The 27064-nt window shown below is 41.1% G+C and overlaps 1 protein-coding gene across 1 annotated transcript in view; it reads left to right on the plus strand.

Annotated features, from left to right (window-relative positions):
- The window catches only part of CUNH17orf78 (chromosome unknown C17orf78 homolog), a 52929-nt gene extending 29005 nt beyond the window's left edge, over positions 1–23924 (plus strand). The window contains exons 3-8 of the mRNA XM_069078034.1: positions 3160–3246; positions 5112–5363; positions 13219–13344; positions 16712–16836; positions 17035–17158; positions 20128–23924. Of these exons, the coding sequence (XP_068934135.1) occupies positions 3160–3246; positions 5112–5363; positions 13219–13344; positions 16712–16836; positions 17035–17158; positions 20128–20216 (803 nt within the window). The 3' untranslated portion in view covers positions 20217–23924. The remainder of the gene's footprint in view (positions 1–3159; positions 3247–5111; positions 5364–13218; positions 13345–16711; positions 16837–17034; positions 17159–20127) is intronic.
- Positions 23925–27064: the final 3140 nt, after the last annotated feature.

Here is a 27064-nt window from a genome sequence, read left to right on the forward strand (position 1 = left end):
TTGTCCCATTCCTCTTTTGGTCTGCATGCATGTGTCTACGTGTGTCTGTGCACAGGGTTCTGATACTAATAGCTGTGTGACGTGGGGAAGTAAGTCACGTAACCTCTCTGCCAGTGCCTTTCTCCCTCTATAAAATGAGGAGGTTGGACTAAATGATCATTAAGCTCTCTTCTAGATCTAAACCTTATGGGTATTGATGTGTGCCTCTGTCTGCATGGGTGTATGTGTAGCTGTGTGCCCTCTCAGCTTGGGGAAACCTCCCCATGGTACAATTCTCTTTGTCAGCGATCTTGAGGAAGTTAGGGGAAGACCTCTTGAGTCAATCATTAATAAATTATTCAGCCCGTTCTCATATCAGCTCAAAGTCTTGATCATTGAGAAAGGAAGCAAATTTCTCTGGGTTGAACAAAAGTCTCCGGGGATCAGACCTACCCTTGACGGCCCAGCAGTCCAGCTGGGTTCTCACAGCAGCCCTGGCAGATCAGCTACCCAAAGGGGAACATGTGCCGTTGTGAATATGGATACAATTCTATTTTTCAGCCTGATTTTTGCAGCCTATGATGCCAATCAGAAAGGTAAGGACCTTTCTTATCTTATTCCCCATAGAATTCAACCTTAGGGAGGTAGTCTATAAAATTTCCTTTCTTTGCTGCAACAGAAACATAGAGAATGCAAAAGACAAAATACCCCAAAGATTATCCATCCCCCTGCCTTAGGAATAACCTGAACCAGACAGACAGGAATAGATTCTTCTGTGATAGAAACTCTTTGGCAAATATAATACCATCATCTTCTTTGGTCTTGTCATGAATATGAGAATCGTATTATATCTTTCAATCCATTACCCATCATGCACTTGCTCTGTAACTCATATGTTAGTCTTTCCCAAACCCCTTTAATTCTAGTGCCTTCCTTCTGTTGATTATCTCCAATTTATCCTTTCTATAGTTTGATTGTTTGCATAGCTGAGTAAAGATGCATTGATACATCTATATGCATGTGAGCTGTAAGTACTTGAGAGTGAGAGTTCCTTAGGAGCAGGGATTGTCTTTTTACCTTTCATTGTACCTCTAGTACTTCAAATGCTACCTGGTACATAGTAGTTCCTTAATATATGTTTACTGACTGACAGGCTGAATGATAGCATCACTGCTAGTTTCTGAGAACTGTTTGTCTTCATGATTTTGAAAACATTCTGAAAAAGATCCTCTCCAAAGCACTGTTAGTCGAGCCTGAGGCCAAGTGGCAGCAGGTGTAGCCATTACAAATATAACAGTTGAAGAAAACCCACAATTTCTTTGAGTCATAAGTAGAGTCATATTTGTTATGACCTATGGGTGAGAGAACTTACATAGAGGTATCCTATCCAAAGTTATACCCAAAAAATTATCCAAAATTCTCTTTATTAAAACAGGTCAGATACAGAAGGGAAAGGAAGCAAGATTAGAAAAAATAGGGGTGGGAGTATGGGGGACAGGCCTTCCTTTGCCTTCCAACTCACAGAATTACAGAATTTCAGAGTAGAAAGGGATCTTGGCAATCAACCTGTACATAAAAATAATTCCCATTTCAACATCCCCAATAAGGGATCATCCAGCCTTTGCTTGAAGAATTTCAATGAAGGATAACAGCCAACCCCATTTTTTCATTGCTGTATTTCTTAGAGAAAACTTCTCCTGGCACCAAGCCTAAAGTGCCTCTTTGCCACTCCCATCTGGTTCTGCCCTCTGGTCACAAACAGAACAAGTCTAATCCCTGTTCTAGGAAAAGGTTATCATGTTCCCCTGAGCTTTCTCTTCTCCAGTTGAAATAGTCTCAGTCCTTCAAGCAATCTTCATATGGTCCAACTGCTCCTTTACTCTCTTCCCTCCTCTTCCTCCCCCAGCATTTCTATTATAATGGATTGATTCATTATTTGTTTATTTGTTGTGATGTAAGTGTTCATTTTTCTTTTTATAACTTTTTTCTTGTGTCTGTATTAGTCTCTCCAACTAGAATGTAAGTTATTTGAGGGCAGAGACCTTTGGTCTAGAGAGCAGAAAACCCAGCTCTGTTTAATAGCCAAGTATCCTTGAATAAGTCATGTAACCTGTCTGAGTCTCAGTTTCTCCAACTATAAAATGAGGACCGTGCCTGGCCTGCATACCAGTGTAACTGAAACTCTTCTTCTCTCTCCACTTCTAACTACATGAAAATAGGATCTACCAGTTTATTACTCAATCTGGGTCTCATCCTGGGATGCAATACTCAGTTGGGTGGAAGTAGTGTTAGATTCCACATCAGGAGACCTGGGTTGGAATCTGGGCTCCATCCTTCATTCATCCTCTCTGTGCCTTTGTCTCCTCATCTATAAAATGAGGAGTTTGGACAAGATGACTTCTAAGGTCCCCTTATACTTCTAAATCTATGACCTCAAGTTTATTTGATTCAATGAAATACAATTTGATATTTATTAAATGGCTGTGTTATATAGATCACCATGTTAGACAAAGGGGAGATGCAAAATGCACTGAAGACACATCCCCAGTGTCTATCAGAGTAATAGGACAGACTCAGATAAGTGTGACCCAAAATAATATAGGATAGGAAGGGACCTCAGAAGCTATTTAATCCAACTCACTCATTTTACAGATAAGGCAACTAAGGTACAAAGAAATTAAGTGACTTTTAAAAAGAATCAGATGAGATCATATGTAATAGGGCCATGTAGATAGACAGAAAGATAGATGCGTAGATAGAGCAAAAATGTATTTAAGCACTGTGCTAATGCCATGCACTGTGCTAAGTGCTAGAGATAGATGCAAGCTCTGACCTCCAAAAGTTTATATTCTAATGGGGGAAGACAACACATAAAGGAATCTTTATGTGGCTCCAATTGAAAACTGGTGGGGGGGCAGGTGAAGAGAAGAAAAAGGAGGGTGCCTACATGATGGGGCATGGTGAGAAAATAGTCAGGGAGTATGCTGGAGGCCTGGGCCTTGGCAACATATGGCAAAAATTCACCTCTCAAACTCAAAGAAGCCCAAGTTTCTAGTTGGATGGAGGTGGTCAGAACACAGGATTAACCCTCATTATTATCATTACAACCCTCAGACCATCCAGGCGTCTACTGAGTGGACCTTCAGTAAACACTGGTTTTCTTCTATCCACATTCCTCAGAACTCAAAGTCAGCGGCTGTCAAGTAGAGCAGTTTCCTGCATTATTCCCAAGTGACACCAGAAGCATCGAAGTGCTGCTGACACAAGGTAGGGGGACTTACCTTGGAAATTCACTTCCCTTTTCTGGAGAGTTTTTCCTTTAGAAGTGGGGCTTCTCCTTATGCGAATCCTGAAGATTAATTATGTGGAAGGTCTGCCTCTCCAAGGAGGGTTTCATTGAATGCTTTTTAAGCTAATTACATAGTAAGCATTATCTGGGGAGGACTGACGCTCCAAGCCTACCCTATGGGTCTCACTGCCAGTCAGACAAGGGGAGGCCAGAGCACAAACGAGAAGAAGGCCCAGATACCAGACACACCTGGGGAGGGAGAGTGAACAACATCAGAGAAGAGATGAGCTTCCTCCAATGGAGAGTTTAGCCTCCAGATTCATGACAGGAAGAAGTGAGAATTAAAAGGGTGGCTTGGGAAGCATAAAAAAAAAAAACAACTGATTTTGTAATTTAAAAAACAATTTAAGTTAAAAAAAAATTAGGAACATATTGAAACCTGCCTTGGTCCTCAGCCCCAGGGCCAAATATGAACCAGGGAAGAAGAAGGATACAATGGAAAGAGTGCTGACTTTGAGGAGGGGGAAGCCCCTAGCATAACTCTTCCTTCTGCTACTTATTACCTGTGCAAATCTGGCAAAGTGACCTCACCTCTGGGTCTCAGTTCTTTCATTTGCTAACTGATAGAATTTGGACTAGATGACCTCCAAGTCCCTTGTAACTTTAAATCTGTGATCCTGAGATCAAGCCCAGGAGTATGGAGAGGGAATAGTTAACCCTTATCATTCAAATCATTATTTACTTGGATCTTGCAGTTTTATCCTATGAAGCCCTGGGCTGTCCACCCTTTCAGGACCTCCTCACCTACCTGTTTTTAGTCCTCTGCTCTCAGCCTGTACAACCTTGGCCAAATTACATGGCCTTCCTATGCCTTAATATCTCCACACTCATTATGGGAAAAGAAAGTTTTGATCAATAGATAATAAAGAGATTGTTGATAGCAAGACAGAAGAGAAAGAAGGGGAGGAAACCAAGGACAACAACCACATTGCACAAAATCATAACACAGAAGTATCCACTTGCTTTACAAGGCAGAGTGCCAGTCTCAGCTATTAGCCTCTTCCTCCAGGGAATTGCCAGGATGTCTGTCTATTAAAATGTAAAGGAGGGAAGATTAGGTTAAAAACTATGTCATTCTGAGTTGGGTGCTGTGTGGGCATACATCTGCATCTTTTAAAAGGGATGGGCATGCTGAAAAGGTAAGGGAGAAAGGAGGCAATTCAGAAGGTGGGGAAGAGGGTAAAGGAAGGGTGGAGAAAGGATAAGGGAGAGGAGGAAAGGGGAAGTGGAAAGAGGAGGGGAGGAAAAGGATGGGAAAGGACAAGAAGGGGGAAAAAAGGAGGGGAGGAGAGGAAAGGAAGAGAGGGGAGGGAAGGAGGAGGAAGTAGAGGAAAGAAGAGTAAGAGAAGGGAGAGCAGGATAGGAAAGGAAGAGAGGGAGGAGGAATAGAGAAGAAGATAGGAGGGAAGAAGAGAGGGAAGGACAGAAGAGAAGAGGAAAGGAGAAGAGAGAAGAAAAGGAAGGGGAGGAGAGGGGTTAGAAGAAAGGGGAAGAAGGGGAGAAGAAGAGAGATAAGAGAAGAAAGGAGGGGAGGGAAGAAGAAAAAGGGAGGAGTGGGGAAGAGGAATGAGGAAGGAAGGGGAGAACAAAAGAAGGAGGGGAAAGGGGAGGAAAAATGGGAAGGGGAAAGGAAAGAGGAAACAAGTAGTTTCCACTTTGTTTGCAAGCTGCAGGGATGTTGGTGGTTCTTCGAAGGGGTTTGATCCAGCCTTTAACAAGGCCTCCCACTGCTCAGACCAAGAACTGGTTGTCTTCTCTCACCTTTGCCCCCTTCTCCTTCCAGAAGCCCCAAGAGAAACCAAAAGGGAAGGGCTGGGACAAAACCAGACAGTGGCTACACTGCAGTGCCTTGGCTCAGGGAGCAAAGTGACAGTAAATCTTCAGGATTCAAAGAAAAGACCAAAGGCCAGGTACACCTTGAAAAGCCTGAGTGTCATCACTGCCCCACTCCGGGACAAGCTCACTGAGCCAAGCTGCTACTCATCTACAGTGCCCAAATTGTGGTTCCAGGCCGGACTCTATCTTACCGTCCAAGGTAAGACACAGGGCCCATGGTTTAGAGGAGGTCTCTGAGTCATTGACAAAGAAAGGCAAAAACAGTTCCTGACCCCAAGGACCTTACATTCTAATAGGGGAATATCACACATAAAAGGGCTCTGAAGGGGCACCTTCTTCAGGGATGGTACCAAATTCTAGAGAGTCAGAAGCACTGCCAGGGAGGGATATTAAGTATAGCTGGCCTGAGTCTCCAAAGTGGAGACTCTGAAAGGAAATCACCAATTAGAGAAGAAGGCCAGTACAGCACAAAGATATTAAATGTGAAAAGGCCCCATGTCCATGATGAAAAGGCATGGGAGAAAAATCTGGAACAGTCAGAAGCATATTGACCACAATGTGTCAGTTGCAGCTAGGCAATGAAGTGGATAGAGGGCCTGGCTTGGAGTCAGAAAGACCTGACTTCAAATCCAGTCTCAGACATTTGCTAGCTGTATGACCCTGGGCAAGTCACTTAACCCCTATTTGCCTCAGTTTCCTCATCTGTAAAATCAAGATAATAAGAGTACTTACCTCCCAGGGCTGTTGTATAGAACAAATGAGATAATAATTATAAAGCATCTGGTACATAGTAGGTACTATATAAATGTTAGCAATCGTTATTATGTCCAAAAAATGTATCTCTTATTCTGCATTTGTTTATTTGAAACATTGTTGCTTCATGTTATTCATAAGCCTTAGGTTTTTCATTAAGTCTGTGTGTGCACACGCGTGTGTACTGTCTCTCTAACCAGAGTGCAAATTCTTAGAGGACAAGGACTTACGGCCTAGCAGTCAGTAGGCCTGGCAAGTTATTTTCCCTCTCTAGACCACATTTTCCTCTTCCATAAAATGAAAGCGTTGGCCTGATTTCCAAGCGCTCTTGCAATTAATTCTATTTTAACATTCTGGAATTCTGATTTGCAGCATTAGCTAATTTTCAAGGCATAAATGCTCACACTGAAAATGTAACAATCAGCTCACCAAAGAAGGTGAACATCGGGTGGGCATCAAAACTAGGGAAAAGTGAGACAGACAGACAAGGCCAAGTGAAAGGATAAGAACCTGTAGACCAGGAGCAAATGTAGATGCTTGTATTAAAGGGACAAATGAAAATGCTGAAAAAGGGAATCCCTTTTTCTTCTGAGTCACGTTACTGGCAGACTGAGCTTGTGAGTCAGCATGTAGGCAGCCAGCAATACCCTAACAAACCAATTAAAATCATAGCACCAGTCTAAAGATGTCACTCCCCTACTTAAGAAGCTTCCCTGCCCTCCTGTGGCCTCCAGGATCAAACGCAGGCTCCTTTGAAATACGAAGCACAATCTGACTCCAGACTTTGTTTTTTTTCCGAGCCAGTGACCCATTACTTGCCCTCAGCTCATTCTTCTCTCCAGCCTTTGCACACCAGAAGCTCAGGGGAAGCCAATGGGCTCAGACTCAGCTGAAACCAGTCAGTGGTTCCCTGTCAGGACGTTGGCTTACTTGCTGCTCTCTGTACACATCGTTATGTCTCCAGCCTCAGTTCCTTTTTATAGGCTCTCTGAATGCTCTTCCCCTTTACCTCTTCCTCTTGAAGCCCTCTCACCTCAAGAACCACCTTCTCCAAGAGGCTGTTCTTGGTCACCCCAGGATTAGAGCCATAATCACTTCCTCTCCCTGGTTCATCACTTTGTTTTTATGTTGAATATATTTTGTACTTATTCCTTTGAAGGCAGAGACGGGTTTCATTTTTGTCATTGTATCCCCAGCACCCAGCACAGGGCTTGGCACACAAGTGTTTAATAAATCCTTATTGAATTGAATCCAATGGAATAGCTGGTTGGCCTAATGCTGATCGGTGGTTCTGCCCACCAGAGAAGGAAAGATGGATTCAATCCAAGGATGTGACTGCTCCTGACCAGCAGCCTGAAGAGGCAGGTGGTTTGAGTCCCCTCTCTCCACCTCATAATAAGCTGGGGAGGGAGAGAGAAGGCAACTAGGTAGGACAGTGGATACACTGTTGGACCTGGAGTCAGGAAGACCAGAGTTCAAATGTAACCTCAGTCACTTCCTAACTGTGTGACCCTGGGCAAGTCACTTAAAATCTGTCTGCCTCAATCTCCTCATCTGTAAAATAAGTATGTGTAAGGTATCAATTACCTCTCAGGATTATTGTAAGGCTCAAAAGACATATTTGTAAAGTTCTTTGCAAACCTTAAAACATTACAGAAATATAATTATTATTTGTTTGCTACTATAAATAAGATTGGATACATCCTTTTACATATAGGCATGATGTCAATGGAAGGAACTCTAGGTCTGCAATGAGATGACCTAATTTCATAAGATCATAGATTTCTAGTTGAAAGGGATTCTAGAGACTAACAAATCCAACTCCCTCATTTTACAGATAGGGAGACTGAGGCACAGAGAGATCCCTCAGGATCACATAGCTTATAAGTGTCAAACAGGGTGGCAGCTAGGTGGCGCAGTGAATAGAGCACCAGCCCTGGAGTCAGGAGGACCTGAGTTCAAATGTGGCCTCAGACACTTAATACTTACTAGCCACGTGACCTTGGGCAAGTTACTTAAACCCCTACTGCCCTTCCAAAAAAAAAAAAAAGCAAAGAAAGAAAGTGTCAAAGAGCATTCAAATGCAGGTCTTCCTGACACTGAATCCTGCACCCCATCTACCATGTCTTCAAGCTGCCTCTGGTCCTGTCACTTATTGCCTGTGTGACCTTGGGCAAGGCCTCTTGTGACCTCTCTGGGGCCCAGTTTCCAAAACTTGGAGAGGGTTGGACTAATCCTCAGAGATGCCTTTGGTCTCTAAATCTACAATTCCATGATCCCTAGGGTATAGTCCTTGTAGTGGGATCACTGATTGGGTCAAAGGGTAAGAACAGTTTTATGACACTTTATATCTTGCTAGATTGTGAAAAAGCCAAACCTCAATGAAGAGTGACAAATTTACAACTAGCAAATATGCTATTGCTAAATTAAACAGGACAGGCAAGGTTGTGAATGGAAACAGAAGTGGGGACTTTTAAAGTTCCGTGGGAAATAGCATGCCCAGGAAGCTGTGGGCCAGATTAAACCAGTTAGTAGCTAAACATTAATTAAAGAATCTGGATTCTGCAAGTGCAATTTTATGTCTTGGGGGATTGGCTTTTCCCTTACTTTCCTGGTAAAATTTCTATTTGAAACATTCAAACCCTATGGTGGCTGAAGCAAGAAGGAAAGAGATCTTCCAGATTTCAGCAAGAGAATTCGGTGACTCAATGCACCTCAAGACACCAGATTGTTGGGGCAAGGGTTGCTCCAGCTTAGAATCCTAGAAATAGCCAGCAGAATTGGGTTGAACAGAAACATGAGAGCATTAAAGGAGAGAGTCTGAGGCAACTGTGATCAGGTTTGCACCGGGAGAGAACAGTTCTTTAATCCACATAACAGATACTATCTCCATTGTAAGTCAATAAATTGGCATTTATTAATCAGACTTCTGTGAGTCTGGTTATCATGAATCAACTTCTTAGAACCTGATCACCCCCAGGACAAACTAAATAAGCCCTGGGAGGTAGGAGATGTGGGCTCTCCTGCTCCTCAGGTAACCTTGGACAAGTGACCCTCCCTCATTGGCCTCATTTTCCTCTTCTTGAAGAGTTAGACAAGACCAGTGGTTCTGGAAGTGAGGTCAAAGGACTCCTGGGGGTCCCCACAAAGTCAAAACTTTCTGTTTAATAACAGTAAGATATTTTAGCTTCTAAGGTAGTAAATATTGATAGATCTAACCCACATAAGCAAAACTCTTTCTTTTTAAGAATGTAAAGAATGTAAAAGGGTTGTAAGACCCAAAAATTTGAGACCAAGGGACTATGGATAGAATCATGGGATCAAAGGGTCATAGGATTTAGAACTGGAAGGGACTTTGGAGTTCATCTAATGCAAAGTCCAGTTCTTGATCCTTTGAAGCCTTTTCAGCCCTAATACTCTATGAATGAAATGGAGATTTTGAACCCACAAGACCCTCAAGGAGAGCGGTAATCCTGACACACTTAAGCACCCCTATCAGCCTTATACTCCATTGATTAGGCAGGCTTACCATTCAAATGAAACTAAAATTCAGTAAACTGAAAAATCATTTCCTAACTTAACTGTTTTGTCAATGGGGCTTTTGGCAGAGGGGAGGTTCTGAAAGTGGGTTTTTTTCCTAGTTTGGGTTGTATAATCCTATGAAATAGATAGTATAAATTAATAATAATAGTAATAGCATTTATATAATTCTTTAAGGTTTGAAAAATGCTCTGTAAACACTATCTCATTTGATCCTCACAACAACCACAGGAAGTAAGTTCATCCTGTCTTACAAATGAGGAAACAGAGGCTTAATGGCATTGGGTGACTTTCACTTGTCTGATATTTTTGGAGTCTTTTACTTTTTATATTTTATTTGTATTGATATCTTGCTTCAATACAATAATAACAGTTAGAATTTCTATAGTGCTTTAAGTTTTGCAAAGTGTTCTACATGTTATCTCATTTAACCCTCACAACAAACCTGTGAGGTAGATCTTAATTTGTTGTTGTTTAGTCACTTTCAGTGATGTCTGACTCTTTGTGATCCCTTTTGGGGTTTTCTTGGCAAAGATACTAGAGTGGTTCTCCAGCTTATTTTACAGATGAGGAAACTGAGGCCAACAGGGTTAAATTGCTTGCCCAGAGGTCACGTAGCTAGTAAGTGTCTGAGGCTGGATTCAAACCCAGGTCTTCCTGACTCCAGGCCTGGCACTCTATCCACTGTGCTACCTAGCTGACTCAGGTTCTAATACTATCATCATTTTATACACAAAGAAACTGAGACTAAGTGAGGTTAAATAAATTGCCCAGTATCACACAGCCAATAAGCATCTGGGACATTTGAATTAAGGTCTTCCTGACATCACAGTTAGCCTTCCTATCCACTACACTAACTAGCTGTCATTATCTTCATTTCCAAATACATCTTAGCCCCTTACCCCTCCCAGAGAGCTATCTGTCAACAAATATTTTAAAAGAAAGAGGGGAAAAAGCAGGTTACTGTAGCGGCAAGCACCCCAAGCGTCCTCAGGGTTTGCTGCCCATACAGGTTCTTGGATCTGCTTTGTTAAAGGAAAGCAACTCAAAATGGGTTAACAAGCTTACTTTAATCAGTCAAACATATATCGTTTACCTTGTTCAGGGGAAAAAGGTCAGCACCCCGAACTTCAAAGTACACAGACAGAATTATCAAGTCAGAGAAACAGATCAAGTAGACAGATTTCCAAACTGTCCAACCATTACATCCATACCCAGTCAACATCTGGGTTTCCACATCTGGGTTTTTCAAAGGGGGGGGGGGCGGCCCTGGTCAACGGCTTCCCAGAATACAGATCAAATCACAGAACACTTCTCAAAGTGAGCCCCCAAAACAAAGCCTCACATCAGGGCTTATATAGCCTTCTCCTGGCTCAGAGAATGTAACAACCTTATTGACTCACTGGCCAATCAAAAAGTATCTACTGAAAAACAAGCCTCCCACCCCAGGCTTCAGGTGCACTTTAGCCTAGGGGCAGGGAAGATTTTCCAAATTTGCATTCCCATTACAGTTACCAAAACCAACAACCATACTGGATGTTCTATGTAATATTCCATACCTATAGCACCCCACCTCTGGAAATTAGGAACGGAGGTCTATTTTTCTCTACTCTTCTTCCAGGCTTTACATTTGAGCAAGGGTTTTTACTTATAGCTCATCTATGTAGGTAATGTGTATAGTATTTTATTATTTTAATTAAAAGAAAGGAGGCAACTGAGACTTAGAGAGATTACTATTTTCCTCTGGCACACATAGGTGTTTAAGAAACATTTATTGAATTGAATTGAATGAGTGGCATTTCTAGAACCTGACCCAAGGGCTTCTGAATTCAGGTACAGTGTCTTTTCTTCTACATTAACCTGACTTTTAAAAGTTTTAACTAAAGATAAAACAGCAATGTATTTCCATCCATCCTCTCCAGGGAATAAGGAATCTCTAAACTGGAGGGGCCTCTCACCAGTAAACTCCCACTGCAGATGACACCCGAGAAATCTGAGCTGCAAATACTGACATATGGATTTACCAGCTAAGCAGGACTAAAAATATACTATTTGTCCCTATAAGCTGGACTTTATGACAGTGACTTAGGTTGGGGAAGAAGATGTATTCTGCTACTTAGAACCTGGGTATCCCTGGGCAAGACACATAACTTAGGTCTTCATCTGTAAAATGAGGACAATGGATTAGGTGGCCTCCAAAGTTTCATCTGGCTCTAAATCTATGATCCTATGAAATACCATCAATTTCCAGGGGCACTATAGCTTTTAGGAAGGACCAGAAAAAAGGAAACAAAAGATTTTCTTCCTTTCAATGCCAGTGAAGAATGAAACTTTACTATACACCAAGCACTGTGCTAACTCACAAAGGGAAAAGGGGAAACATTACTTGCTCTTAAGAAACTCACATCCTAATTGGGGGGAGACAACGCCTACGCTGTGTCCCAAAAGTCTTAGTGCAGCTATAAGCTTAAAACTGAATATTCACTGACAGACTCAGCACACCAAAATTGCCCAGTTTCTCTGCTTTTCTTTTGTAATCTCTGGATTCTCAGGCCTATCTCTGCCAGCACGGTCTCTGTTCTCATGACAACCCAGTGTTCTAGAACAGATGGAAAGCTCTTGAAGGTAATACCTCTTCTCTTTTTCTGGAACCATATATGTATGGTGCCTAACACATCAAAGGAATCTGTCATTCTCCAGGCCTCCTGGCCTGGCACCTTCAGTGTTATTTTTAAAGATTCAGGCTCTTGCAGGGTTATTAAGTTAGAAATAGAAAGCAGAACTTAGGGACTGAACCTTTTTCCAGATTGCTATATAGTGGGGTGCAATCACAAAGGGGGCTGAGTTTGGAGTTAGAACACCTGGGCGTAGGTCTTGGTTCTGCTCTTGCCCTATGTGACCCTGGGAAGTCACTTAACTACTCTGGGCTTCATAAGATCCTATGTTTTAGAGTTAGAAGGACTTTAGTCCAAGCTCCTTATTTTACTATGAAGAAACTGACGCCATAAGGTAAAACTGAGCATGGAATCCGGGTCCTGGGTTCAAATCCAATGCTTTGTCACTCCCTGACCCCATGCAAAATGAAGGAATTAGATTAGATGACCTTTAAGGTCTCTCCCAGTTCTAGATCCCATGATGAAGTATTGTCATGGCACCATTAAGAATAGAATGGGCTTTTCTGCTTCAACTGGGTTGATCTTAGCCTGTTAGAAGGCAGAGGGCCTGGGGTAAGCTGAACTCTGGAGGTCCCCTCTGATTTAAGGACCTTGCAATGCTGAATCACTGCTTCTCCCTCCCCCTACCAACGAGTCCTGTGATCTTCCAAGCCTTTTAAAGAACATTCAGTTGAATCCATTCCAACAGAGGGAGGGTGGCAGCTTCACCATCTCCCGAAGCCTTGAACTTCAGAATCCTTCGTTAAGAAAGAAAAAAAACCATCATGCTGTAGGGTAACTCCCAACAATGACATTATTACTATGACCCTGAGAGTGATGATACGAGCCAGCTATCATTGTTCCTGCGATCTAATCTTCCTGCAATCACTGGCCTCCTTTGGCTATTTACTCAATATTTCTGTCCTCATTCACCCTGGCACTGCCTTCTGACCATACCTTGTACCTGTGGGCTGGGTCATTGAGGTCATGGTGTAGCTGACTGTATGTGTGTGTATGTGTGTGGATACCTGGGGTGTCACTGGCTGATAAGAAAAATAGAGCAAAACACTCTCAAATGTTCTATTTTAATTGTTTCTCACTCTCTAGTGTTCTTACCCAGCATCTCCAACTGTAAGTTTTATCCAGTGGTTCAGGCCTCCTTGGAGGAACTGTCAACAACCACCATCATCACTACGACTACAGAGAACGGAGAAAAGAAGAATCCTATTCTTGGTAATGGTTGTCTTTCTACGGGACAGAGAGGCAGAGCATGAAGCTGGGTCAAGGGAAAGAGAAATAAGAGGAATCCAGCAAGAACTTGGGCCTCTTTGGGAAAACTCTCAATGTTTTCTAGAAGCTTGTGATAAACACAAAGTTTATATTTAATGATAATTAGAAGAATAACTGACATTTATTTATTTACTTACTTATCTATCATCCACCATCTATCATGATTATAGGGAGTTCTGGGTATTGAAACATGCTTAACCAATGTAAATCAGCAACTCATGGGCAACTTGATAGTTTTAGAAAGGTCCCTGGGCACTGAAAGATTATGTATAACCAATATGAGTCAGAGGCAAGATTGGAACCCCGTCTTCCTGACTCTAAGGAAGATTTGCTATACTTGAGTACTTTAAACTTTAAAAATCACTTTCCATACATTATCTTAATTGAGCCTCTCAACAACCCAGTAAAACGAGTACTAGTACTAGTACAACCATTTTCTGGTTGAGGAAACTGAGAATCGGAGAAGAGATGATTTGCCCCGTAAAATAGTCTGTACCAGAAGTGAGATGCAAACCTAGCTCTCTCTTAACTCTTTTTTTTAACTTTTGAATTTGTAAACTCAAGGCTCAACATGTATCAGGCAGTTAATACATTTTTGATTTGTTGATTGACTCCATGACCACCCTCCTATCTACTATGCCACTTGGGAACATTAGCTTGCCTAAACACACACATAGGGAACTTTGCGATCGGACATCACTTACAGCCAAAGACACTGTCCTCAATACAAGTGAAGTTGAGCTGTAGGATACAACTTGGCATGGGGGACAAAATGAAATATGCATTTATTAAGCATCTACTATATGCCAGCCACTTTGCAAATATCATCTCACTTGATCCTCACAATAATCCTGCAAAGTATGTACTATTATTAACCCCATTTGACAGTTGAGGGAACTGAGGTTGACAGAAATTGAATGACTTCCCATGGCCACACAGGTATAAAGTGTTTGAAGCTGGATTTGAATTCAGGACTTATTGACTGCCACCTAGCTGCCTCTGAAATATTGCACTCACACTCAAGAAAGCCCTGGGTTCAAATCCTGCCTCTGATACTCCCTAGCTGTATATTTCATTGGCAAGATATCTCACCACTTTGAGCCTCAGTTTTCCCATCTATAAAAAAAAGAGGGTTGGATTAGACCTCCTATCCCCTGCTAATGTAGGTAACCTATCCTGCAGGTAACAAATAGAGTGCCACTGGAGTTTATAGAGGGGGATGTAGGAGGTTGACATGGTCAGACCTATGCTTTAGGAAGATCGCTGTGAAAGCTGAATGGAGGATGGACTGGAGTGGGCAGTAACTTTGGGCAGGGAGACCAAACAGCAGATTATTGCTGTAGCCCAGGCATGAGGTGATGAAGACCTGAACTAATGTGCTAGCAATGTCAGAGGAGAGATGCTGCTAAGGCAGAACTGCAGGACTCAGCAATTGACTGGATATGGGGTGGGGTAGAAGGGGCAGTGAGACTGAGGAATGGAAGATTTGAGACTGAATAAAAAATTCAACTTCTGAGGAAGCTCAAGGAATCTGATTTCACCCCAAGTCTAAGCCAGGAGACCCCCTGAGTTTATAGAAAAGCAGCTAGGGTCTAGTGGAAAGTACATAGGATCTGGAGCCACAGAGACCTGGATTGGAATATGGTCTCTGAGATACAGCCATAGACAGACAAACAGATAGACAGATAGATAGATGAAATGGAAAGATAGATACAGATAGATGGATGGATAAATATAGAGGAATGGATAAATATAGATATAGATGGAAAGATATAGATAGATGGATATAGAGATAAATGTATGTAGATATATATACAAACATGTGTGTGCATGTATGTGTTTATATATATATGTATGTGTGCATATACACACACATATATATATATACCAACTAGCTGCTCTGTACACACACACACACACACACACACACACACACACACACACATGCACGCTCACACAAATGTGGGCCTTGGTTTCCTCACATTCCCTAAGGAAGGTCCCATCCAGTTCTAAATATATGAGCCTATGATCCTCTAATCTGTCAGTCTAGTGATGCCCCTCTAGGCATTTTCTTCCTTTGTAAAATGAGTAGGTAAGGCACAGGGTGGCATAGTAAATAGAGAACCTGAGCCAGAGTCAGGAAGACTTGGGCTCAAATCCCACCCCTGACACTCACTTGGTTATACAACCCTGACAGGGCTATACTGGAACCAGCTGAACCTTAGAGACTCTTGTTAAATTTCCAGTGTGGACATTTATTTACACCTTGGAGATCAGCAAACGCTGCAAATCAGGGCTTGATTTCTTATTTTGTCCATAGTCTAGATCAAATAAAGTTATAGAGAAAATGTTAATAACTCAGATTAAACTTAAAAGTGTGGGCTGTGTACATATTTTTTTTTTTCAGATAACCATTTCCCAGCACATTCTTGGATGCTGGGCAAGTGACCCCAAACCCTTATATCTCTTCCTTCCCCAACTCTCTTAAGACTCTCAGCTATAGAGCAAATGCTGACCTCCTTTGGGAGAGTGAGTTTGCTTATGTGGCATTCCCTATAGAAATAAAATCACATGTCCAGATCAAAAAGAAAGAGAAATGGTTTGAACCAATGAATAGCCCTTCAGGTCCCTCTTATCTCTAAAATAAATGATCCTATCATCATCTTTTCTGGGTGACTTCAGGCAAGTTCCTCCCTTCTCTGGGTTCCAATTTCCTCCTTTGTAAAACAAGTAAATTAGACTGATTCTTTTTTTGCAAGTATTTATTATCTCTCCCTCCTAATATCTCCCTCCCAATTAAATAATGAAAAAAATGGGAGTTAAAACCCTCATGACAAATATGTAGAGTCCAGCAAAACAAATTCCCACATGGGCCATGTCCAAAAATACAAGATTAATTCTGCTTCTTGAGTTCATCCATCTCTCTGTCAGGAAGAAGATGATATTTTTCACCTTATATATTGGAGTGGATTCCCAGGCAACTAAATTGGGTATTGGATAGAGATTGTTGGACTTGGACTCAGAAAGACCTGAGTTTAAATCCCTCCTCAGATATTGCTAGCTGTTTGACTTTGGACAAGTCACTTAACTTCCTCAGCCTTAGTTTACCCATCTGTAAAATGAAGATCATAAAAGCCCTTTCCTCACAGGGTTGTCATGAGTATCTAATGATAACACACGTTCAATATTTTCCAGATGTTAAATCTATATATCAATGCCAGCTATTGTTATTATTACCAGATAACCACCAAAGTCCTTTCCAATTATGGTCAACCTTTGTCTTTCTTCTCCCCTTCCCTTGCCTACTCAGACACAGATGAGGACCTGCTTCTGAGGAAGAAATGGAGTATCGTGGTCAAGGCCCTGATTGCCATCACCCTGCTGATGAGTGTAATAGCCATAACAGTGTTTGTCATTTTTGAAGTCCCCTGCCCGGTAAGTTTGCTTCTTATAATGGAACACTGGGCCATCATCCTCCCACAACCCCAGTGACACTACCCTGGAAAGACTGGGTCTTAAAGAATCCTTTTGAGCAGATAACACCTATTGGCTCATTTTCTTTGAGGGGGAGAAGGGGCTGAGGCATTGATGGTAAAATTACCATCCTTAACTAAGTTTATTTTCTGCCTTCAGTGTGCATGTCCTGGAGCAGGGAACTTGTGCCATTGTCAAAAGTGGAGAAGACGGAAGGAAGATGGCATCAGTGGAGAGCCCCAGCCCGAGGCAACTGGAAGCCCAGTAACAGGAAAGCCTGAGAAGGAAAGTTGCATTCTTTTCATAATCTTCCCAATTGGCACGGCAAGGACGCTCACAGGCTAATAGTGTTTCATAGAGAGCTAATAGCTTTTGGAGAGTTGTTGCACAGAAGGGGGTGGGGGGACAAGTCAGACCTCTCACCCCCGGCCACAGAAGGCAGAACAAGGATCAGTGGGCAGAAGTGGCAGAAATAGCTCGGAAGAAAAATGTCTCAACAGTGAGAGCAATCCAGAAGTAGAGTAGGCTGCCTTAGGGAGATAATGTGGGGTCCCCTCTCCAATCCAGAGGTCTTTAAGTAAAGGCTCGTTGACTCTGTTGGAGATGCCAGAGGGGAGATTCTCAGCCAAGTACAGGTTGCACTCAGTGGTCTTTGGGGTCCCTTCCAAAATCAAGATTCTGTGATTCTGCCATTGTGGATGGCATACAGCTTTGAACTTGGACCCAAGACCAAAGTTCAAATCACACCCCCTACCCTTCACTTAATTGTGAGGTAGCTAGGGGGTGTAGTGGATGTTACACTGACCTGGAATCTGGAAAGACCTGAGTTCAAACCTTGCCTCAGATACTTGAGAGCAGCATGACCTTGGGCAAGTCACTTAACCTCTCACCTCAATTCCTCCATCTGTAAAATGAAAAAAATAATGGCACCTTCCACGTGAATCAAATGAAATAACACATTTGTAGCGTTTTGCAAACCTCAAAAACTAGCATTTGTTAGTTGTCCATGTGATCATGGGAAAGTTACTGAACCTAGGCCTCAGTTTCCTCCTAAATGACCTCTATGTCATTTAGAACTGCCTTCTTGGAGTTCTAGGTTTCTGATCCTATGATCCTGACCAGGCACATTAGAGGCAGTACTAGACTAAGGCACTTCAAACCTTCATGAATTCTTAGCAAAGCAGCTTCTTCATTCCTGCTCCTTTCCCAGTCATACATTAGGACTGTGTGTGCCACTGGCTCCCTCTGGTGTCTGACACAAATAGTGCAGCTACCGCAACCAGATCACTTTATGACACCACAGATTAAATTCCAGGTTCTTTCCAGGAATAGACCCCACTTTTGACTACAAGGAAGATTTGAAGGAGAGACCAGACCCCTTCTCTCCCTTCCCTAAAGCATTGTCAGTATCACTCAGGACTGAAAATATAGGGGTATCTAATTCTAAAGCTGAAACAAATTGTGGTTTCATTCATTGTTTTATTCATTTAACAAAGTTATTAAGCTTCAACTATGTGCAACTAGATATACAAAGACAAAAAAGAGTCCTGTCTTTAAAGGGCTAACATTCTTGGATAATCTCAGGGATCTGAAACTCTAACAACCAGGGAAAGGGGGAGGATTAAGAAAGGTTTTGGGGGCAGCTAGGTGGTGCAATGAAAAGAGCACTGGCCCTGGAGTCAGGACGATCTGAGTTCAAATACGACCGTGACACTTTCTAGCTATGTGACCTTGGGCAAGTCACTTAACCCCAATTGCTCTGCCTTGCCCCCTCCAAAAAGACCAAAAAAAAAAAAAGGTCTTGAATAGGAGGTAGCACCTGGATTGGGTTTTCAAGGATTTCTAAGACAAAGAGCTAAGATGAAAAAGAATCCTGTTCAACTCGTGCAAAGAAAGGAATGAAAGTTGAAAATGGAATGTCATATGCTGGAAACACAGAGTAGGTCCCTCTGGAATGCAGAATGTATGATGGGGAATCATTCTGCACTTGGGTCTCCTGGAGCTTTCTCAGATGACCTGTTGGTGGCCAGGTGATAATGGTGAGTCCTGCTGTCTGTCCCTAGAAGCTGCTCTTAAGCTTCGCATTATGGCGGATACTGGTGAATCCTGCCTTGGACCCTTATGTGTGTGTAACCATAGACAAGTCATCTCACTTCTCATCTTTGAAATGAGTCCCTCCCAGGACTGTTGCATGGCTCAAATGACACCATTATATAAAGCCCTTTGCAAACCTTAATGTTCTATCTCAATAAACAACACATTTATTAAGTACCTACTGTGTGCAGGTGTTGTGCTAAACCCCAGGGATACAGAGAAAGGCAAAAACCCGCCCAAGGACTTCAGTCTAATGGGAAAGACAGCGTGCAAGCAACTGTGATGAAGCTCCTGGGGGCACGGCGGGAAACCCGAGGACTCCAGGCAGGGGGCGTCCCCACCTGGTTGGGAATCAGACAACGCCTTGTCCACCAGGCTTCAAACCTACATGCCTTTTGATAATGTAGCCGTTTGACCTAGGTTTTGATGCAGAAAATAAAATAAGATCCTCATGGATCAGCATTGGGTTTTGTTTTTTTTTTGCCTTTTGGAGGACAATTGGGGTTAAGTAACTTGTCCAAGGTTACACGGCTAGTGTGTGTGTGTGTGAAGTGTCTGAGGCTGGAACCAAACTTGGGTCCTCCTGACTCCAGGGCTGGTGCTTTACTCACTGAGCCACCTAGCCGCGCCCCCTCAGCATTTGGTTCTTAGTGTGGTTGCAGGCATAGGGGCCCTTTCTGTTATTACAGAGAAGATCAGCCAGAGATGGACACTTTGGGCTCTAGGTTTTATCCTGTCTATACCTACACCATTCACACACCTTCTTAAAAGAGGGAGCCAAAGCATTTCCTACATTTTTTTTTTACCAGACCTGTGATTCCATCAGTGTGAGTCTTTTTGATCCATGCAAATTAGTGCCTGCTCTGCAACTTATAGTCTTACAGAGTTAACTGAGAAGGTCAATGATTTGCTCAGAGTCACATAGCCAGTGTGTATCAGAGGTGGAACTTGAACTCAGGCCTTATTGGCTCTAAGGCCAGTGCTCTGTGCAATATGCTATTCTGCTTCTTCTTACCAGGTCACAAAGAGGTGGAATGAAATGACCCCAGAACTATAGGAGAGATAATGCTTCCTGTTAATAACATATCACAGGGACTCATTGTGAACCCATGAAATAGCCTGTGAATCCATTATTTTGTATATTTCTTCTTGCTCTCTAGGTTGGACCCAAAAGGACGGAGGCTCCAAACTCGTCTTCTCCCAACAAGCCATTTGAGATTATCGTTATTCACCAGACATACTTCTGAAAATCTCTTTTTCTAAGTACAGACAGACTTTCACTCTGCCTTCTACACTGAACATCAGTGGTCAATATCATTCATGTTCCATATTCCTATTCTGTCTTCTCCCCCTCATTCATATGAGACTGAAATTTCTTATACAAATTATGAACTGCAAGCTGATATTAAAATCAAATTTTAAACACCAGTGAAGAATTTGAGTTCAGGACTCGAGTTACCTTTGTGCAGCCACAGACTTGGCTTATGTGACTCAGTCTGTGCATCTATTAAATAGGTATCCATCAATACACCTCTAATGGAAAAAATGGACAAATAAGGCTATCCTTTGATTGTGGCTCATTAGTGCCAAGATCAGTCATTACAATTTATTTCTTTTAAAAAAAATTTTAGGGGCGGCCAGGTAGCACAGCGAGTAAGAGCACCGGCTCCAGTGTTGGAATGACCTGGAGATCGAATCCTGGGCTCAGACACTTAGTACCCACCCAGAAACACCTGGCCGTGTAACCTTGAGCAAGTTACTTAACCCCAATTGCTTAGGGGCGGCCAGGTGGCTCAGCGAGTAACAGCACCGGCTCCCGTGTCGGGATGACCTGGATCAAATCTGGGCTCAGATACTCAGCACCACACCCAGAAAAAAAAAACTGGCCGTGTAACCTTGAGCAAGTTACTTAACCCCAACTGCTTAAAAAAAAAAAATTGTATTGATGCCCCACAGCTTCATTTTAGTGTTTACTTTGTTGTAGTCATTTTGTCTATTGTTACCCTGGTTCTGCTCACTTCACTCTGCATTGGTTCATACAAATCTTCCCATCCCATGCTTCTCTGTATTCCTTATAGTCACCATTTCTTACATCAAGATAATATTCCATTATATTTACATACCACAATTTGTTCAATCATTCCCCAATCAACCAACAAGCATTTATTATGCACCTACTATGTGCCAGGCATTATATTAGGCACTGTGGGACCACAAAGATAAAAAAAATAATAAAACAATCCTTGCTCTCAAGGAGCTTATACACTACTAGGGGAAACAGAAATACAAGTCAGTTGGGAAGAGATGGCCCTCATAGCTGGTGGGGGTGTTGTGGCTAGGAAAGGCATCCACTTTGTTTCTGGTTCTTTGCTCCTACAAAAAAATAGACTGTTATGAATATTTTAGTATCTTTGGGCCTTCCTTTCTGTGTTTGACCTCTTTGGGGGCACATGCCCAGCAGTGGGTTTTCTGGGCTAAAGGGCATGAACAGTTTTCTAACTTTTCTCACACAATTTCAAGTTGTTTTCCAGAATGGTTGTGTTGTTCAGTTAATAACTCCATCAGCATGAGACCAGGGTGTCATTTCTGAATGACAATCTTAGCTGCACAGTTAAGGTCATTGAAAATGACAAAAATAAAATACCTCTTCTAGTCACTGCAATAGTCTTGTGTGACCTCAAATCAAATAAGTCTATCAACACTATTGAAAAGAGTCTCCTCAGAGGTATTCCTCAGAGTCTTCCTTAATTCCATCCACAAAGATATTTTTCATGGTTAAATGGGCATTTGGTCTTTGAGACCCCTCTCTGAAGACAGCTATCTTTAGCCCAACAGCTCTGCCACCAACCTCTTGAGGTTTTGTATTCATGACCTGTCTTCTTCACTGGAATATAGGTGACAAAATCAAAGCTCCTTATACTCTTGGTATTTGAGAACCTGGATACCACACTGATTGAAAGCATATCTCATTGCTCCAAATGGATCCTTAGATTCTCATACACCATCTTTCTATCCTTGAATTAGTAATCCTGATCCCCATTTCATGAAGGTGATCCACAGTCTCCTGGTCAACAATTGTTGGAAAGATCCTCTAAAGTATATATCGGAGGAAGAGATGAGAGTGAGAAATGAAGCACAGGAAAAGACTGGTAGGATGGGAGTATATGGGTAAACCTCAGGGAGTTTTGCTCTGGGGCACGATCATGGGAGAAGGAACCCCATGCATGAGTAGGGTTCTGATCTCATGTGAGCAGGGTCATAAATCCTGAGTGGGAAGGGACCTCAGAAGCTATCTAGTCCAATCTTTTAAAATAGATAAGGAAACTGAGGCATAAGAACGTTAAGTAATTTCCCCAAGGTCACAGGGATAGTAAGCATCAGGGGCAGGATTTTAATTCATGTTCTTTGATTATAGAGTCAGTACTCTTGCTGCTTGCAATATTTTTCCTTGACCTGAGAGCTCTGGATTTTGGCTGTAATATTCCTGGGGGTTTTTCATTTTGGGGTTTCTTTCAGAAAGTGCATGATGGATTCTTTTGAATTCTCCTTTGTCCTCTGGTTACAAGAGATCTGGGAAGTTTTCTTTTATGATTTCCTGAAACATGATGTCTAGGCTCCTTTTTTTTTTTTTAATTCATGCTTTCAGATAGTTCAATGATTCTTACATTATCTTTCCTTGATCTATTTTCCAGGTCAGTTTTTCTTATGCAATGTTTCACATTTTCTTCTATTTTTCAGTCTTTTGAATGTTTATCTTGATATCTCATAGAGTCCCTAGTTTCCATTTGATTAATTCTAATTTTCAAGGAATTTTCTTCAGTATAGTGGTCTTCTTCTTCTACTACTACTATTACTACTACTACTACATAGCTCCCATTTGTTTTTCCATTTTTTTCCTCTACTGCTCTTATTTGGCTTTTAATTATTTTTTCCTCTAACTCTTCTAGCAATTCTTGTTGGGCCTGTGTCTGGTCTGAATTTTTCTTCGAGGCTTTGCTTATAGATGTTTTTGAGTTATAGCATTCTTTGTGCTTTGCCATTTCCTGTCACCATAGTAGCTCTTTATGGTCATTTTCTTTTTTTGGTTTGCTCATTCTTCTAGCCTCCTTCTTGAATTTGGACTTTATGTTAGTGCCATGCTCTAAATACATCTACTGGGGAAAGTGGAAAGTTCTGACCTGAATTTTTGTCCTTTTATGTCCTTTTACTACTTTCATAATTTAGTCTGGGAGGCTGCAAGTTTTCAGTGTTCTCAAATTAGTATGATCCAGGAAGAGGTTTGTTCATGACTCTCTTAATCTGAGCTCTGAAAATTCCTAACCCAGGTTTGGGACTTGTTGGCTTGTACATGGTTGAGTTTCAGTAGACTCTTGCTGGACTCTATCACTATTACACCACTGAGATGTTCAGAAGGTTCTGAGTGACTGAACTCCTGGCTCCCCTTTAGTCTGGGACTACTGTCTTCAATCCAAACTTCACAGAACAAATCCTCTTAATCAAAGGATTTGTTCTATAAAACTTGGACTTGGTCAAAAGGCTGCATCCAAGGACCTAGAAGGCCACATGTGGCCTTGAGGCCAGAGGTTCTCCACTCCTGAACTAGCACAATAGCATTTATGTATTTAGTAGAGATTTAGGGTTGACTCTTACAGGTAGCCTGTGTGAGGCAATCTCTACCTGCTCATTTTCTTTATTAACTCCTAGTTTCTAAGATAATAAAGGGGTATGCTTTGCTCTGTTGATATTACTTACTAAAATTACAATTTCTCTCATTAATTAATCAAATGGCTCTGTATCCCCACTCCAGTTTATTAAACTGAAGAAACTTCTTTTCCCATAAGTATTTGTTCCTATAGCAGATATAGATGCTACAGATACACATATGTATATATGTATATGTATACACACATATGTAATGCTCTAATCTCCTAACCTTAAATAAACATTTATGTTGCTGACTATGCTATTTATTTACAGTGTAACAAACAATAAAGATGTAAATGATTATGAGAATGTTCACAATCATCATTACAACTGCTGACTTCTCAATTCTAGAAACACAGTTCCCAATATTTAGCTCTCTCAAGACACCATTTAGGTAATAAAGGCTTTAGTCATTTCTCAAGAACTTTTTAAAAATTTCTCTCCACAAGGTAAGTTTTAGATTCAGTTTTCTAAGGAAATAAGTTCTCTTAATCTTTTCCTCCTCTGTCTCTCTTCAAAACATCACAGTTTTGAAGTCTCTCCAGAATGGCAGTTAAGCCCTTGGTCTCCTCACAGGTCCCCTCAAAGAAAGACAATTAAAAAACAATTAAACTATCCAAAATTCCATTGCCTCTTAACAATACAGTAACAGTATCTACACTCTCTGTAGAAAAGTCCATTAAAATTGGTGTTAAGTGTATATCATTAAATAAGTATAAGGTTAACTTTGTTTTAAATTTTGACTATAATAGCAAATGCTACACACTCTATGTTGGATCACCATAATATGTTCCTCAGGCAACATGGTCATCTGCTCAAAAAAATTTTTAAATAAATTTTTTCCACTTAAATTATTTTTTAAAATTTTGAGTTCTAAAATAAAATAAAATAAAATTTTGAGTTCTAAATGCTCTCTCTTCCTTCCCTCCCCACTCCTTGAAAAGGCAAACTATTTGATATATTAGATTATTGTACAGTCATGTACAGTCATGTGAAACATATTTCCGTATTAGTCATGTTGTAAAAGAAAACATCAACCAAAAAAATAAATTTTTTAAAAGTATCTTTTCATCAGCATTCAGACTCATAATTTCTTTCTCTGGAGATGGATAGCATTTTTCATTATATATCCTTCAGAATTGTCTTGGACCATTGTATTCTTGGGAATAAGCTAAATCATTCACAGTTGATCATTATACAATATTGCTGTTACTGTGTATACTGTTCTTCTAAAGCAATGCTCATTTCATCTTGCATCAGTTCACGTAAGTCTTTCCAGGTTTTTCTGAAAACGTACTGCTCATCATTTCTTATAGCAAAATCGTATTGCATCACAATCACAGACCACACCACAATTTGTTCAGCCATTTCCTAGTTAATGGGCATCCTCTCAATTTCTAATGCTTTGTCACCACAAAAAAAAACCTGCTATAAATATTTTTGTACATAAATGTTCTTTTCCTTTCTTTTTTACTCTCACTGGGATACAGACCTAGTAGTGGTATGCAAGGTTTTATAGTCCTTTGGGCATAATTCCAAATTGCTCTCTAGAATGGTTGGATCAGTTCCCACCTCCAACAGTGCATTAGTGTCCCAATTTTTCCACATCTCCAACATTTGGATTTTCCTTTTCTGTCATATTAACCAGTCTGACAGGTGTGAGTTGGTACCACAGAGTTACTTTAATTTGAATTTCTCTAATAATCATTTAGAGCATTTTTTCATGTGATCATAGATAGCTTTAATTTCTTCATTTGAAAACTGCCTATTAATATCCTTTGGCAATTTATCAATTAGAAAATGACTTGCATGCTTATAAATTTGACTCAGTTCTCTATATATTTGAGAAATGAGGGCATCATCAGTTAAACTTGCTGTAATTTTTTTTTTTTAAGCAATTGGGGTTAAGTAACTTGCTCAAGGTTACACGGCCAGTTATTTCTGGGTGTGGTGCTGAGTGTCCGAGCCCAGGATTCGATCTCCAGTTTGTCCCAACACTGGAGCTGGTGCTCTTACTCACTGAGCCACCTGGCCACCCCTAAGCAATTGGGGTTAAGTAACTTGCTCAAGGTTACACGGCCAGGTGTTTCTGGGTGGGTGCTAAGTGTCTGAGCCCGGGATTCGATCTCCAGGTCTTCTCAACACTGGAGCCGGTGCTCTTACTTGCTGTGCTACCTGGCCGCCCCTAAACTTGCTGTAATTTTTAAAAATTATGATTACTATGTATTTCCCTCCATTCTATTTTTCCTTTTTATCCTTCTCTCTCTTCTTTTACCCTGTCCCTCCTCAAAAGTACTTTGCTTGTGACCACTGTCTCCCCCAATCTGCTCTCTCTTCTATCAGCTCCCCCCCCCCATTTTCTTATCCCCTTCCCCTTCTACTTCTCTGTAGGATAAGATAGATTTTTATACCATTCTGAGTATGTATGCTTTTCCTTCTTTGAGCCAATTTCAATGAGGAAGGCTCAAGTATTGTTTGTCACCCCCCTCTTCATGTTTCCCTCCACTTTAAAAGCTCTTTCCTACCTCTTTTATGTGAGATAATTTATTCCTTTTCTACTTCTCCCTGTACATCCCTCTTTCTCACCTGTTTATTTTTTTAGATATCATCACATCATAATTATCCCTTTCTCACCCCTTTATTTTTTTTAGGTATCATTCCATTATAGTTAATTCATATCCATGCTTCTGTCTATGTACACTCCCTCTAACTGCCCTAATAAAGATAAAGTTCTTAGGAGTTACAAGAATCATCTTCCCATGTAGGAATGTAAACAGTTTAAACTTACTGAATTCCTTATGATTTTTCTTTCCTGTTTGCCTTCTTTAAGCTTCACTATTCAGCTCTTGTCTTTTCATCAAAAATGCTTTAAAGTCCACTATCTCATTGAATATCTGTTCTTCCCTCCAAAAGATTATACTCAGTTTTGCTGGGTAGATGATTCTTGGTTGTAAATTAGCTCCTTTGCCTTCCAGAATGTCACATTCCAAGCTCTATGATCCTTTAATGTAGAAGCTGCTAAAATTTGTGTTATCCTGACTATGGCTCCATGATATCTGAACTGTTTCTTTCTGGCTGCTTGCAGTATTTTCTTCCTTGACCTAGGAGCTCTGGAATTTGGCTATAATATTCCTGGGAGTTTTCATTTTGAGATCACTTTCAGGAGGTGATCAGTGGATTCTTTCTATTTCTATCTGACCCTTTGGTTCTAGAATATCAGGGAAGTTTTCTTTGATAATTTCTTGAAAGATGACATCTAGGTTTTTTTTTGTCATGGCTTTCAGGTAGTCCAGTAATTCTTAAATTATTTCCCCTTGGTCTATTTTCCAAATCAGTTGTTTTTCCATGAAATATTTCACATTTTCTTCTTTTTTTCATTCTTTTGATTTTG

Source organism: Petaurus breviceps, unplaced genomic scaffold (assembly GCF_028583685.1).
Source record: "Petaurus breviceps papuanus isolate PSGF00001 unplaced genomic scaffold, PetGlider_PUasm1.0 91023, whole genome shotgun sequence".
Classification (NCBI taxonomy): Eukaryota; Metazoa; Chordata; class Mammalia; order Diprotodontia; family Petauridae; genus Petaurus; species Petaurus breviceps.